Raw genomic sequence first — 14,711 nt, forward strand, 5'->3', positions numbered from 1 at the left:
TACGAGATACTGCGGCGATGATTTAAACAATACTTTTATCTTGTCGACGATTATACAAAACAGTGAGGCTAGGCACTGAGAAGCACTAATGCACTAGCTAACACGTTGGAGAATGATGTGCGGCGAAAAATTAACTCGGCCACCCGGTCAAACAAATCGACAAAATGTGAGATTGCTTGCAATTGTTAACGTAACTGATTTGCAACAAATCACGTCGGGGTCATCAATGAAGTGAGTTGGGTATTTAGCTAACTCAACTATCAATTATTAAATATTTATCGAAGATAAATTTATTACGTGAAAAGATGTATACAAATCAAAGTTAAATTTAGACTACTCAATCTGCTGCTGGTCAGGCGCGATAATAATTCGGGTCGAGTGTTAGTGTATCGGTGTACGACAATAGGCGAAAAGGGCCGAATAATAACTTCGTCTTAATTTCACGTCGTTGGTGTCGATGTGGTAGGATACCACATACATATTAATCTTGTAACTACTGCATTCACCCAGGGCGGATGAAAAATTGTAAGTCGATGTGAATTTTTCCCTATCACATATCCGTTTCGTCTATGCATATATCACCACTGATGTCATCAATTAATCGAAATTTGATTATATCGATATCTTCAACGAGATTTCTGAGAATCATTTAGAGATTGATTCGGCATTTCCAAGTTGTGAGTCAAAAACTAATATCTTTTATTGTTAGCTACAGATGGGGAGTGATGTTGATGGCCTTCTCGGGGTGCTCCCTGAAAACGAGTATATTAATGCGTACTTTTCGCGTATTTATGGCAATCTGACATCGAAAGTCAGATGACAATATTCTTTGTTATCTCTATCGCTATTGATATACTCGGCTAAACAATCGACAAAATGATTAAAATGTATATGCATTCGGGTAATACTAGAACAGTGACCACAAAATTCAGGGTTTCGTAATGCCATCAGCAACATAAGAGCTGAAACCGATGATATTCGATTGGCCATTTAAGTTCCAATCGATCTTCGTTGAAAATGAATTTCACCCTCTTGAAATGAAAATTAAGGAATGAAACTTGGACTATCCATTGAGAATAAGATTCTCAATCGAATGCCGCTGGTTTCATCCCTTAATCTTCATTAGGAGGTGAGAAATTGATTTTTTTTTAATCACGGGTTCACCGCGGGCACTTCGCCCACAGAGAAACTGAATCGACTAAGTTTCTCCGGCGGTTTGAAAATTCATTTGAGCCCCTTCAAATGAAAATTAAGGAATGAAACTTGGAGTATCCATTGAAATTAAGATTCTCAATCGAATGCCGCTGGTTTCATCCCTTAATCTTCATTAGGGGGTGAGAAATTATTTTTTTTTTATTACGGGTTCACCGCGGGCACTTCGCCCACAGAGAAACTGAATCGGCTGAGTTTCCCCGGCGGTTTGAAAATTCATTTGAGCCGCTTCGAATGAAAATTAAGGAATAAAAACTTGGAGTATCCATTGAGAATAAGATTCTCAATCGAATGCCGCTGGTTTCATCCCTTAATCTTTATTAGGGGATGAGAAATTAATTTTTTTTTAATCACGGACTCAGCGCGGACACTTTGCCCCCCGCGGTTTGAAAATTCATTTGACCCCCTTAAAACTGAAAATTGAGAAATGAAACTTGGGCTGTCTATTGAGAGTGAAATTCTCAATGGAAGGCTACGAGTTTCATCCCTTAATCTTCGTTAGGGGGGAGAAATGAATTTTTCAACAAAATTAAATATTAATTGAGGGCATTTTTCTGGATCAGTTGGCGTGCACCTATGAAACTCAAAATCCCTCAGTTTCGTTGAGATCACAGCACGTTCATTCATTTTCACTCATTCCCCCACTCACGGGCTTTCTCCCACTCTAGTCATTATTGACGCTCTCGTACGCTCTCTGTTTTACTTACAGGGACGTTAACGGAATTAGTTCCTGCGCCACCGCTACGCAATATTGCGGCTGAAGCCTTTCCATAAGCGCTGGTGATCTCCCGTATAATCTCTGTTCTTGAAGGTTCAACAGAAGTTTAAATAAAGTAAAGTGTGCTCCCCTAAGAGCTTGCATTATCGTTTTATTTATAATTAAAACTCGAACCCTGGCATCCGGTGAGTGAACCAGTCAACTTCGACGGAGTCCTCTTTAGAGATTTTGAGGCTGACGAAGCTGCGATTTTTAAAACATTGGTGCGCAGCCTGGTAAGAGGCGCCACTATCCTCCTGGTAACTCAGGTAGGACATAACAGCATTTTGAGTACCTCCGTCCAGTTACCCCCCCATTTAAGAATTTTCCGATTTTTCTCCGTTTTATAGTCGTATGCTGATGATTGATGGTTGATAAAAAATGTTTGCTGGTGATTACTTTTTTAAAAATTTAATTATAAAAATTTGTATTAAAAAAAAATCGGATGACCCCCCACTATACACTTTTGAAATTTTCTCACCACCAATAGTCGGAAAATCGTTTGCTGGCTATTGCGGGTCCATAGACATCAACTTAATAAATCATATTAATGAGTAAATAATTAATTTTCTCCCGACGCTCAGGGAGGTGATGGAAGTTATCCCCCCCACTTGATAGTTCAAACATTTTTTCGTCATTAGTCGATAGGAAATCATTTGATGTTGATTGAATCCTCCTAACATATGGAATAATCAGTTGAGATTTATTGATCGCAAAAAATTGTGTAAATGAAGTGTTCCCGTTCTGACATAGCCAATATGCGACGATATGTTACGATGTTCCCATTTAAATGTTTACAGTTTTCCGAATATTTGAGGATATGTATATGAGACTGGGATTCATCTATGTAATGAATGAAAATCTTTGACTATTTCATCAATTTTGGTTACCATCAACCTCGCATTTTTCAATGATTTTTTCATCGGTGATACCATTGTTTACCGGGAAAACCGTAACAAAATCAAAGATAATTAATCGGGGGGATGAAGCCGATTTCAGGATTGGATCATTTGGAGCATAAATGTTGGATAAAATATTTTTTTTTCTCAAGAAAATCGAAATTGATTTTAGGAATTCGACTAATTCTACATGCTGTTTTCAGGATTTGTCAATCAACTCGAGTGAAACTATTTTTTGGATAATCTATCCTAATGTCCCTACATTCTAGAAATCAGTTAATAATTCTATAGAATAAGAGTCATCTGTTTTATAATACAAGTCATCAACGTTACTGGAATTAGCTCATTTTTATTTCAGTTCGTTTTGTAGGTCAGCTTGAATCCTCCAATTCTTACATTTTGGTAGTTAGGGGAAAGGAGAAAAACAGTACTTTTCAGAAGAATGTTTATTCCACTACATAAATAGCTCCCTGCGGCTTAATAATATCACCAGGTCCAGCCGATTGTACTTTGCCAAGTCCACCATCATACGTCTCCCACCAACTATTCGATGCACTTTCCCGGAGACAATACGTCATAAATCTATCATCCGAATGAACAATTACTCCAGCAATTCTCCATAAAAAAAGGGAAAGAATGAGGCGAATTTTGATGTCTTAAATCATTCACAATTGCTCGACAGACTTCTTTATCCTCTGTATATTTAGGACACGCATCGCCGAAGTCTTCGTGGTGGGAGCAACAGAATTGTCCAGGATCCTTTGTAATCGTCTGGACAATTCCCATGTCCAGTATGGTCTGAAAATTAATATTTTATTTTTTTCAAGTATACTTTCGTAACTAATAATGAAAATATTCCACACTCAATTCAACAAACTCTGACCTTCACTTTCGCAAAAATCAACGGAACTGTTTCTATGGAGTTAGAGGACTCGAAAAAAAACTTTCTAAGTGTTGTGAAATTTCCCTATCGCTCTTACGCGACCTTACCTTACTAGTCAAACAATGTCAGTACCTCAGCGATGATTTTTTTTAGTTTTCTCCATCTTCATGGAAGAGAACAGTACAATTTTCCGTTTTGATGTCGAAACTGAATAAAATCAAATTAAATTCCATTAAAGATCATCATCAAATTAATTGGATTCACAATACCAGTAAAAAAATTATTATTACAGGTGTTTGAACCTTAAGAAAAAAAAATTGTCCACGGTAAAAGGGATCATCACAAAAATCGTGATCTTCTGAGATGATTGCCGCAGCTAGAAAAGTATGTGCAATTCCAGAGAATACTTTATTCAACACCGATGAACAATACAGCAAATCTCCCGTCAACTTCTGAGAAGATCCAGAGTTAATCGATTTGATGAGGAATATTGCAAATAGTTTCTCGGAGTTATAGTGACTATGACAATGGAATGAAATTTTTCATTTCTCTCTAAGAAAACGTTAAACAATATTTTCTACTCACCTTCGTTGAACTTCTATTTTCCTCCAAACAATCCAAGTTTTACGCATCTTTATGCCTGGTATAAACAATTTCTCCATTTCACAAATGCCTTGAAACAGAATTTCTAATTGGATTTAAAAACCACCAACGGAAAAAACTGAAAATAACTTACCTTTTAATACGTACGAAGTCATTTGGAGAATAATTTTAAGTCACTCCTATCCTTTGGTGATTAAAAGTCATAGGGTGAGGATTATCGTTCGAATCCACACCAATTCCTGCGAGAATGATCGCTGTTCCCGCACGAAAATTTTTAATAGAAAACCCTAAAGAATTTTAGAGGTATTTCTATAGACTTTCTATAAGACTTCTGTTGAATTTTCTATACGTTTTTTGCCATTGTCTTCTACGTGTTCGATAGGAGATTCTATAGAAAAAGTGTATAGAATTTCGTTGTCTATGGAATTTTTTCGGTTCAGATTTTTCAAGTTTTTTCATTAGATTTTTTTGGAGAGAAGAAAATCAAAAAATGACTTGAAAAAACTTAAAAAATTTGAGTCGAAAAAATTCTATCGAAAAATGAAATTCTATTAACTTTTATTTTCTATTGACATTTTTCTATACAATATTCCCCATCGAACATGTCAATAGAAATAGCAAAAAACGTATAGAAAATCCAATAGAAGTTCAATAGAGATTCCTAAAGAATTCTTTAAGGTTTTCTATGAATGTGTTTTGCCGCGAATTAACAATTACTGAATAATTCTGATGGAGTTGTAAGTTCCACCAGTTCAAATAAAATAAAAATGAAATTAAACCGCGGGAAACTGTGACACGCCGTATCGGTTCTTTATGTCACTTCTGATTAAGAAATTGAACGAATGAGGTATGAGGGAAGCGATTGTATAGTAAAAAACTTGATGGCAACACCAACAATTTCGATTTAGAATTTATTTTACTAAACACTGAATACACTTGGTGTGAGCGTGGAAGGTAGAGAAAATTACTTGTTTCCACTTTGGTGAACAAATTATAACTAACTGTGTTAACAAATTTCGGCGAGTGGGAGTTTTTCCGAAAAGGCGGGCAATGGGATGGTACGGAGTGTGATGTGGTTGGTCAATACTAGAGGCAGAGGGAGGAGGGTTGATTTGATTAGTTCTTGAGGACTAGTGAGTATCAGGAGTCTACTAACTGGGAAGAGGGTAATTAGGAACTCAAAATTTAGGGCCTGACCAAACTGGCGCCGAGCGGGCTCGTAAACGCCAATTGCAAGGGATTAGTCTGTCTGGAAAAACTAAAAGCGGGCAATGAATCGATAAAAGGTGAGATTGGCACTCAGAAATATTGAGGTGGACAACAAAACAAGGATTTAGTTATATTGGAGGGACAATTCAAACTCTATTCGGCAGTTCTGTTTCAAAACATCTGTTGGGGACTTTGCCTACCAATAAAAATTTGGGAAAAAGAAGGAAAGGAAAACGAAGGAATGGGCACTTTCCGCTTCTCAAAAAAATGAGGAAATTCTTATAATAATATCCTAACAATTGCGGGCTTGCCACGCAACAGAATGCTTCATTTCGTATGGACAGAGAATAATAAGGAGTCAAATCTAGCAGCCAATTTATTATTGAATTAATGGCAGCAACTTCTCGGATAATTTTTTTATTGTACATCCGAAACGATCTATCCCTCAAAAATCAGAACCTAGATAGGAACATGATAATTCATGCAATTAATGGTTAATAGAATTAAGGAAAGAATTCGTTATCCCTATGCTTAACAAATGCCGAGGCACGCTCTCTGAAGTGATTCACGATGAGTTTTATGTGCCTCTCAGAGAAAATATGGCACTATTGGTTTCATTAGATGTATTAGACATACAATTCGGGAATTTGACACTCACGCATTTGAAACATATTAGAATTTCACAACTTCACGTTGATAGGTAATCCAGGTAATGTTACGCTCCGAAGTGCCCGGTTCTTTACTTCAAAATGACAACCGACTGATCGATCCTTAGCGGCCATATTGGATTTAGTGAGTTTAAATCGCCATTCGGAGCGTCGATAGAATGTTAATGGTTTACATCCTACTAATATTGAATTAATCAATATTTATAAACAAACAATCAACATCAAATGATTTCCTATCGACTAATGACGAAAAAATGTTTGAACTATCAAGTGGGGGGGATAACTTCCATCACCTCCCTGAGCGTTGGGAGAAAATTAATTATTTACCCATTGTTCAAAATCCCGCGGTCAAACGTCAGGATGACCAACCGGATGACCTCGGCCAATCACCTTTGACCATCGTAACGAGAGGTCACGATCGATCTCGGGATCGTTACGATGGTCGGTACACCATCAGATAGCAATCGGACAAGAAGCGTCGTCAAATCTACGTAATTCCTCCAGGGAATTATCGGCAAGAATTCGGATAACCAACGCGGTTGGAACCGGAAATTATCAATCGGTTTATAGAGTCCACTCATAACGAAGAACTTTTTAACAACTCGGAGTGCATATTGTGTGTATTCATTTTAACTAAAATAAACCAGCTCTTCAACACACCCAGTGCCTAGTTATTCACCCTCCGGAACTTCCTCACCCACCATCCCAACCGGCCCATCAATCCCACGGCACATCAAAAATCAAACATTGGTCCTTCGAGCCGGATACGGGAGTGAAGTGTGTGAAGTGTGAAGCGGAAAATCCAACGTGGGAAAAGGGACGCCGGCCACACATTAAATCTACGGGGCCCACATCACAGACCCCACGGACTCATCGAGGACAACGGTCGAATTCCTCAAGGGATTACGCACGTGATACGCACCGGGCTTTGTTTACGTCGGATTCCTCGAGAGGTTACAAGGTCGACCACACCAGGCGCTCATCTTCATTTATCGAGCGCGTTATCGATCGACGAGACGGTCGGTAATACATCGGCGGCACATCATCTACTGTCGGTAAATAATTACCAACGCCGATCGGTAAGTCAACTATTTCAAACGTCCCGTGTCAACGCATGTGCAACATTTCAAGTAAGGGGAAGACATTCAGTTGGATCCAAATTAAATAAATTAAAATTAAACGGATAATCATTAAATCATGGAACGAGATGAATCCAAATTGTGGACCACGATGATGGAGAAAAATGATAGAATGCTCGCATCGTTGGGAACATCGGAAAACCCCGGCACCTCATCGGAGGAGCCTTCCTCCAAGGAACCGGAGTCGGAGCCGGTCTCCAAGACGCGGAGGTCAATTACACCCTGGCCTAGCAGCGTCAAAAATCGGATCAGGATCCAACTGATTCGGATGAAATCCGTTCGGGAAATCATCGAAAAACTCGGAAGTGAAGAAGCAGGATCACTTCGCTATGATGAGCTCCAGTCGCTCCGGGCCGTGGTAGGGGACACGTGGTCCAAGTTCTCGGCCTACCACGAGAAGCTAATTGAGGAGTCTTGCGAAGAGGCAATGGATCACCCCTACTTCGCTGAAGACATGTTTGCCCAAGCAGACCGGGCCTATCGGAAGGCAATGGAGGAGCTAGGCCGCAGAACGGCTAGCCTGCCACAAAGGGGACCGGGCAACCAATAAGGATCCTCAACTAGCCATCTGGAAAGGCTACAGGTGCCGGAGTTCCACGGCACCTACTCGGAGTGGAGAAACTTCCACGACGCCTTCGTCTCACTTGTCCATAGCCAGACCGGCTATTCGGATATGGACAAGATGATAAGGCTGAGGAAGACCTTAAAGGGTTCGGCAGCGGAGCTTATCACCAATATCGGGACTGGAGCTGCCCATTACGAGACAGCTTGGAAGAAACTCGTAGCTGGGTACGAGAATCCAAGGCTGATAATGGCAGCCCACCTCAACCGGTTATTGAGGCTCAAGGAGGTGCGGGAACTGTCATCCAAGAGTCTCCTTCAAGTGATCGATGCAGTGACCGAATCACTGACGGCGTTGAAAAATCTCGGGGCTCCAACAAACACGTGGGACATCATGGTCTGCCATTTAATCAGGAAGGCGCTGGATCGCAAGTCCAGTCAGGACTGGGAGCTCAAACTGGGAGACTCAACGGATCCCCCGAAGCTGGATAGCTTCTTGGAGTTTCTCCGGGCCAGAGCGAGGGCAAATATAGAGCGGGAGGGGGAGAAGACGAGCTCGGAAAGGCCGAAACAAATCGGCAAAGGCCTTCCACGGTACATCATCGGGACCACCATCAGAGGCCTCAAAGGGAGCCTCAACCAAGAAGACGGCCTGTGTGGCCTGCGGAGGGCCACACTGGATTGGGCCAGAGTGCATGAAGTTCTTCGGCACGAATGCCGTCCAAAAGAGGCAGTTCCTAATTGACGAGGGACTGTGCTACAATTGCTTGGGGCCTCATCGGGCAAGTAAGTGCAAGAGCACTAGGAGGTGTCGGCACTGCAACGGGTTGCATCATACGCTAATCCATGAAAGGAAGCACGATCTACCGGAAATCTCAACAAAGGCTAGCACATCATCGGAGCCTAGCACGAGCGGTTAAGTAGCATTTTATTATCCATTATAATAAATATGGCTACATTAACCGCTGTGTACGTTGACAGGAGACAACAACATCACGGGAACCAGAGCGAGCATCAAAGAGGATCCTGTCAACGAACTAGCGGGACCAGCATCACGCCAAGACAAACAACAAGGCGCATCACCATCGGGGAAGAGGTCGACGACCTCTCAGAATCATTGCGGGGAACTTCAAAAACCGGAAGTGTACCACCATTCGGAAAATCTATCGGCAAAGCAACAACATTCGGGTGATAATTTACATTCGGCGGAAAAGCAAACCGGACAGCAATCCCATGTAGAAGCCATGCCTCATGAAGAGGAACCACAATCGGAACAGCAACAGGACAATCACCACGGGGATCAACATCACTCGGAACCGCAACCGGCTAATCAGGTGGACACACGCAACGTTTTGGAAGTTCAAGAGAGCTGTCAACGGAGAAATCAACCAAACTCCGGGCCGACGGGCCGATCCTTTTGGTTTGAAATACGGACCAGCAGAGAGAATACACCCAGAGGCTACGCTCAGTACAGATATGATCGTATTTGACAACGAACCTGGTACCGTGAGAAACAGGATACAGTATTCAACGCAAATCGTTCATATGGTCAACACCTACATCACGAACAGGGAAGTGATGAAGCATCAGCCAGGATTGGTCGAAGTTAAGACTGTACCTGGAATGACTGGATTTCTCGAAGTTTTGAGACCCGTTGGAACAGGCTGTGCTATTTCGGAGGCCAACGCCACGCTCTGGTCAAACAGCACCGCCGGGGCATCCCTCAGCAACATGATGTACCTCCACGGATTGCACCGTTCAAGGTCGGAAATTGCACCGGGATATTGTTACACCAATGCTGACAACTCACCACTTGCTGGAATGGGTTACTAGAATGAAGCGGCTGGAAACCCTCCGTAAGACCCTCACTCATGCCTTACGGGAATCGTCTGACAAACAAGCGCAATATTACAATCTCCGTCGTTGTGATGTTGAGTTCCAGGAGGGTGATTAGTCTTACGACGATCACACCCCCTATCCAATGCGGCAAAACGCTTTTCGGCAGCATTGGTACCTCCCTTCGAAGGGCCATTTATCATCCAGACAAAAGTATCACGAGTCCGGTATCGACTCATCGACTTCAATGGTTGAGATCAGGGTGAATCAGCCATTCAGGATCTGAAACCCTACCGGTGTAGCGGATTTACCACATAAATAACTCATTCGATAATGAAAACATAATACATAGTTTATTATCACAATGATTAATTACAATATTAAAGATTTGGAGTGTCGCGTGTCAGGGGCGAAATATTACTGATGATCTAGAACGATCGAATCCCGGAATTTGGCAGGTGATTTTGCCGGGAGTGGGGATAATCCGGTGAGGAATTTCGTCGAACCATCGAAAGAATAACAACACCAGGAGTGAGAGTCGTATCGTCTCACTCTGACGGTGTTGATGATGTAGCTGGCGCTACATGGCTCCCCTGTTTGATAAAGTGGCCATGGTTATAAAAAAAAATCTGTAACAGAAAAGAAAAAGTATAGCGGTGCAAACGAGAGATAGCTGCGTTGGCTATCTTGGTCGCCTTGGACGGCTAAAGGTTACTCGCTTGCGTTTGGCCTGGGTGTTTGATACGGCTGAGTTGGTCGCTGTGCTGGTGGACGGCTGAGGTTCGTCTCGACCTTGCTGTTGTTGTGGCTCTGGAGGCTGACCTAGCACCTGGTCTAAATCCTCTGGCAGGACGTACGCCGGCTTCAGTCGGTCGATTGAGATTGGGACGCTCTGATACTCCCCGAATCCTCCGGTACGGAAGTGGACCTTGTAGAATTTCTCATGTCTGCTGATCACTTTGAATGGGCCAGAGTAAGGCGATCCAAAAGCCCTACGGACTTGGTCATTCCGGACGAAGACATGAGAGCAAGTTGCCAGGTCCTTGAAGACGAAGGTCTGTCTGCTTCCGTGACGAGATGTTTGTTGGGGTGCCATGGTGCGGAGGCGCTTTTTCAGGTTTCCGACAAAGTCTGAAGCTTGAGACTGATCGGCTGAAGGAGCTAGAAATTCGCCTGGGAGTCTCAGTGGTTCGCCATAAACCATCTCGGCTGGTGTGGTGGAGATATCTTCCTTCCAAGCGTTTCGTAGGCCCAGCAAGACGATTGGGACGGCGTCGTACCATTCGTTTCCGTGGCAGTGTATGGCGGCTTTTAGTTGGCGGTGGAGTCGTTCGACTAAGCCGTTTGACTGCGGGTGGTATGGTGTTGTCATCAGTCGATGGTTGCCCAATAGCTCCGAGAGCTTCTGGAAGGTGTCTGAGAAGAATTGACCGCCTCGGTCAGACGTGATCCTCAGTGGTACTCCATGTCGAGATATCCAGTGGTACAGCAGAGCTTGAGCGACTGTGTTGAGGCTCGAGTCGATGAGCGGTACTGCTTCTGGATACCTGGTGAAACGGTCGACGATTGTTAAGCACCATCTATGGCCCTTCGATGGCGGCAGCGAAATAAGATCGATGTGAATGTGCTCGAACCGTTGCGATGGAAGTTGGATACTTCCGAGCGGGGTTGCACAGTGTCGAGTCACCTTATTTCGCTGACACTCAAGACAGTGTTGCGCCCATTTGCCGCAGTCCTTCTGGATCGCAGGCCAGACGTATCTAGCTGATACAAGTTTCTTTGAGCCCCTCTTTCCTGGGTGTGCCAACGAGTGCAGGGAAGTGAACACCCGCTTCCGTAGAGGCTGAGGGACGAATGGCCGTACTGACTGTGATGAAACATCACAGTATAGTGTGGTGTCCAGCTCAGGAAAATGGACTTTCTGGAGTCGTAGGCCGCCTTCCTCTCGTTGAATTATGTGTTGAAGCTCCTCGTCTTGCCGTTGTGCTTGTGCCAGTTCTTCGGTCGAAACAACTGCTGAGACGGCTTCAATTCGAGAGAGAGTATCGGCGACGATGTTATCGGCTCCTGCTACGTGACGTATGTCGGTCGAGAATTGCGCGATGAAATCTAGCCGTGTGAACTGCCATGGAGTTGCTCGTTCTGGCTTCTGGGCGAAGGCATGCGTCAAGGGCTTGTGGTCCGTAAACATTACGATGTGACGACCCTCAAAAATGTGCCTGAAATGCCTGGTAGCTTCATATATCGCGTGCAATTCTCGATCGTACGTCGAGTGCTTGATTGCTGAACCCGATAGCTTTTTGCTGAAGAAAGCTATCGGCTGCCAAGATCCTTGATTACGCTGTTGGAGGACCGCTCCGATGGCGTGGTCTGATGCGTCACTAAATATTGCCCACTCTGCCTCGATGTTCGGGTGTGACAGCAGAGTGGCGTTAGCAAGGGCTTGCTTGGCATCTTGGAAAGCTTGGTCCAGCTCTGTGGTCCACTCTACCGGATGAGAGCCTTTTAGGTCCGGGCCTTGTAAACGGCGAGTCAGTGGAGAAAGGATCTCGGCGGCTCCCTTAATATATCTACGATAAAAATTAAGGGTGCCGAGGAATCTCCTGAGGGCTTTAACCGTAGCTGGCCGTGGGAACTCTCTTATTGCTGCGACTCTGTCCTGAGGTGGCCTGATTCCTTCTGCTGAAATTAGATGACCGAGAAATATGACTTCAGGCTTACCGAACACTGACTTCGCAACGTTGACGACGAGGCCGAACTCTTGCAGTTTGGCGAAGAGAGCTCGGAGATGATCCCGGTGCTCGGCAGGGTCTGTGGAGAAAACCAAGATGTCGTCGATGTAGGCGTACGTGAATGGTAGTTCTCGGGTGACCTCGTCGATCAAACGTTGGAAAGTCTGGGCGGCGTTCCGGAGACCGAAGGTCATAAAAGGGAACTCGTAGAGCCCAAACGGTGTGATAATAGCCGTTTTCTCGATGTCATCAGCTGCGACAGGAATTTGATTGAAGGCCTTCACTAGGTCGATCGTGGAGAATATCGTCGTTCCATGGAGGTTAGCCGAGAAATCCTCGATGTACCGTATAGGGTACTTGTCGGGGACTGTTCTCGCGTTTAGTGGGCGATAATCTCCGCACGGTCTCCATTCTCCGTTTTTCTTAGGAGCCATATGGAGTGGACTAGACCAGGGGCTCTTTGAAGGTCTAGCGGTGCCGATCTGTACCATCTTCGTGAATTCCGCCTTTGCCAGCTTCAGCTTGTCTGGAAGCAGGCGGCGGAACCTGCAGGAAACCGGTGGACCAGGTGACGTCTTGATGTAGTGTTTCGTCTGGTGTGCTGTGGCTTTCAGTTTTCCATCAGGGCGAGTGATCGCCGGGAATTCTTTTAGGATTTCCGTCCACTCCGAGGTACTGGTTGCTTGGAGTGTTTTGATGGAGCAACAGGCTACGTCTTTGAGAGATCCTGTGACCTTGAGTCCGGTAGACTGATCGATGAGCACGCCCTCATGTAGATCAGGTACCAGATGGTAATGGTACAAGAAATCTGCCCCGATGATTGGCCGTGAGACGTTGGCTTCAATGAATCGCCAAGGGAAATCTCTGCGAAGACCAAGGTCAGGGTTCAGTAGAACGTATCCGTAGGTGTTGATCACTGAGCCGTTTGCAGCGAACAATTGGTACTCTGCTGGTTTGGATCTTGTGTGGTGCCGTCTGGACGGTATGACTGACGAGTCTGAGCCAGTGTCGATCAGGAACTCAAGGGTCGACTTGACGTCCCTGATAATCAGACGGCGAGAAGCTAAGTGAGAGTCAGTCTCCGCCATCACTGACCCCCGTTGGCGTTTCCCTCACGCTTGCAACCTGGAATACACTTCTTTGCTTGCTTACCGAATTTCCTGTGGTACCAGCAGACACCGGTGTTGTTGGGAAGCCTGTTCCGTGAAGTGCTGCGGGAACGGTTTTCGGAAGCTTTGGTGCTTGGCCTGGATGTCGTGGCTTTCAGTTGTCGGACAGAAGCTTGGAGAGCTGCAATTTGTCTGGACAGTGCGGCTATCTCCGACTCTTGTGACGTAGGCGTCGGCGTGTGTGCCACGGCATTGACCATGGGTGCTGATCCCGGGCTGAAGATTTCGTTCAGTCTGTCGGCTCGTTCAGCGAGCTTCGTCAGGTCGGTGCCCTCGTCCTCTGAGAGAAAAGCTTCCATCTGATTTGGCAGGTGCGAAAGCCATTTCGACTTGAGGACGTCTTCGCCGATCCCTGGGACTAGACTCCTGAGATGCCGTAGGTGTGCTGAAGGAGTGCGACTGCCAAGGGATTCCTTGTCCAAAAGCTGACGCATTCTGGCCTCTTGCGAGCTTGTGAAACGTGAGATCAGCGCGTGCTTTAGCTTCTGGTAGGGTGTGTCAGTGGGTATCGGGTCAATGACGTCACTGACCTCCTTGCAGATGTTGGTGTCTATTGAGGCAACGATCCTGTTGAATTTGTCACGTTCGGTGACGATTCCAGCGATCGCGAAGTTCGCCTCCATCTGCGTGAACCATATTCTGGGCGAGTCGACGCTGAATGCGGGTGGTCGAAGTGACGATGAAAACGAACCCTCGGTCATCCTGGTAGGCGGGGGTGTGATGTTTTCTGGAAGCACTGGACCGGGCATTACACGCGCGCGAGGAAGTACAATGGAGAGATTCGGCACTTAAATTCACTTGACGCCCTAAATGAGTAATGTATTTTGAAAAAAAAAAAAAACACTAATTTTAAATGTTTAAAATGTCAAATTGCGTAATTTTCGTCCGTCGGTTTTTTAACAAAGTATTTTCGCGCAGGGAAATAATTGTCTTCCCGGAAAAATATTGTCGCGCGGGGAAAATATTGTCCGACGGAGATGTGTTGACACGCGGGACAAATATTGCCCTCCCGAAAAGAAATTGACCGCGCGGAGTAAGTATTG

General features: G+C 44.6%; 1 protein-coding gene across 1 annotated transcript; it reads right to left on the reverse strand.

Moving 5' to 3' along the window:
* Positions 1-13,586: 13,586 nt before the first annotated feature.
* Positions 13,587-14,417, reverse strand: LOC135161807 (uncharacterized). Its single transcript, XM_064119731.1, has one exon. It carries the CDS (start codon positions 14,415-14,417, stop codon positions 13,587-13,589), a length of 831 nt encoding a protein of 276 aa, XP_063975801.1.
* Between the last annotated feature and the right edge of the window lie 294 nt (positions 14,418-14,711).

Source organism: Diachasmimorpha longicaudata, chromosome 4 (assembly GCF_034640455.1).
Source record: "Diachasmimorpha longicaudata isolate KC_UGA_2023 chromosome 4, iyDiaLong2, whole genome shotgun sequence".
NCBI lineage: Eukaryota > Metazoa > Arthropoda > Insecta > Hymenoptera > Braconidae > Diachasmimorpha > Diachasmimorpha longicaudata.

Bases quoted from the DNA above. Each gene is read 5' to 3' on its own strand.
- LOC135161807 (XM_064119731.1), bottom strand. From the start codon at position 14,417: ATGCCCGGTCCAGTGCTTCCAGAAAACATCACACCCCCGCCTACCAGG.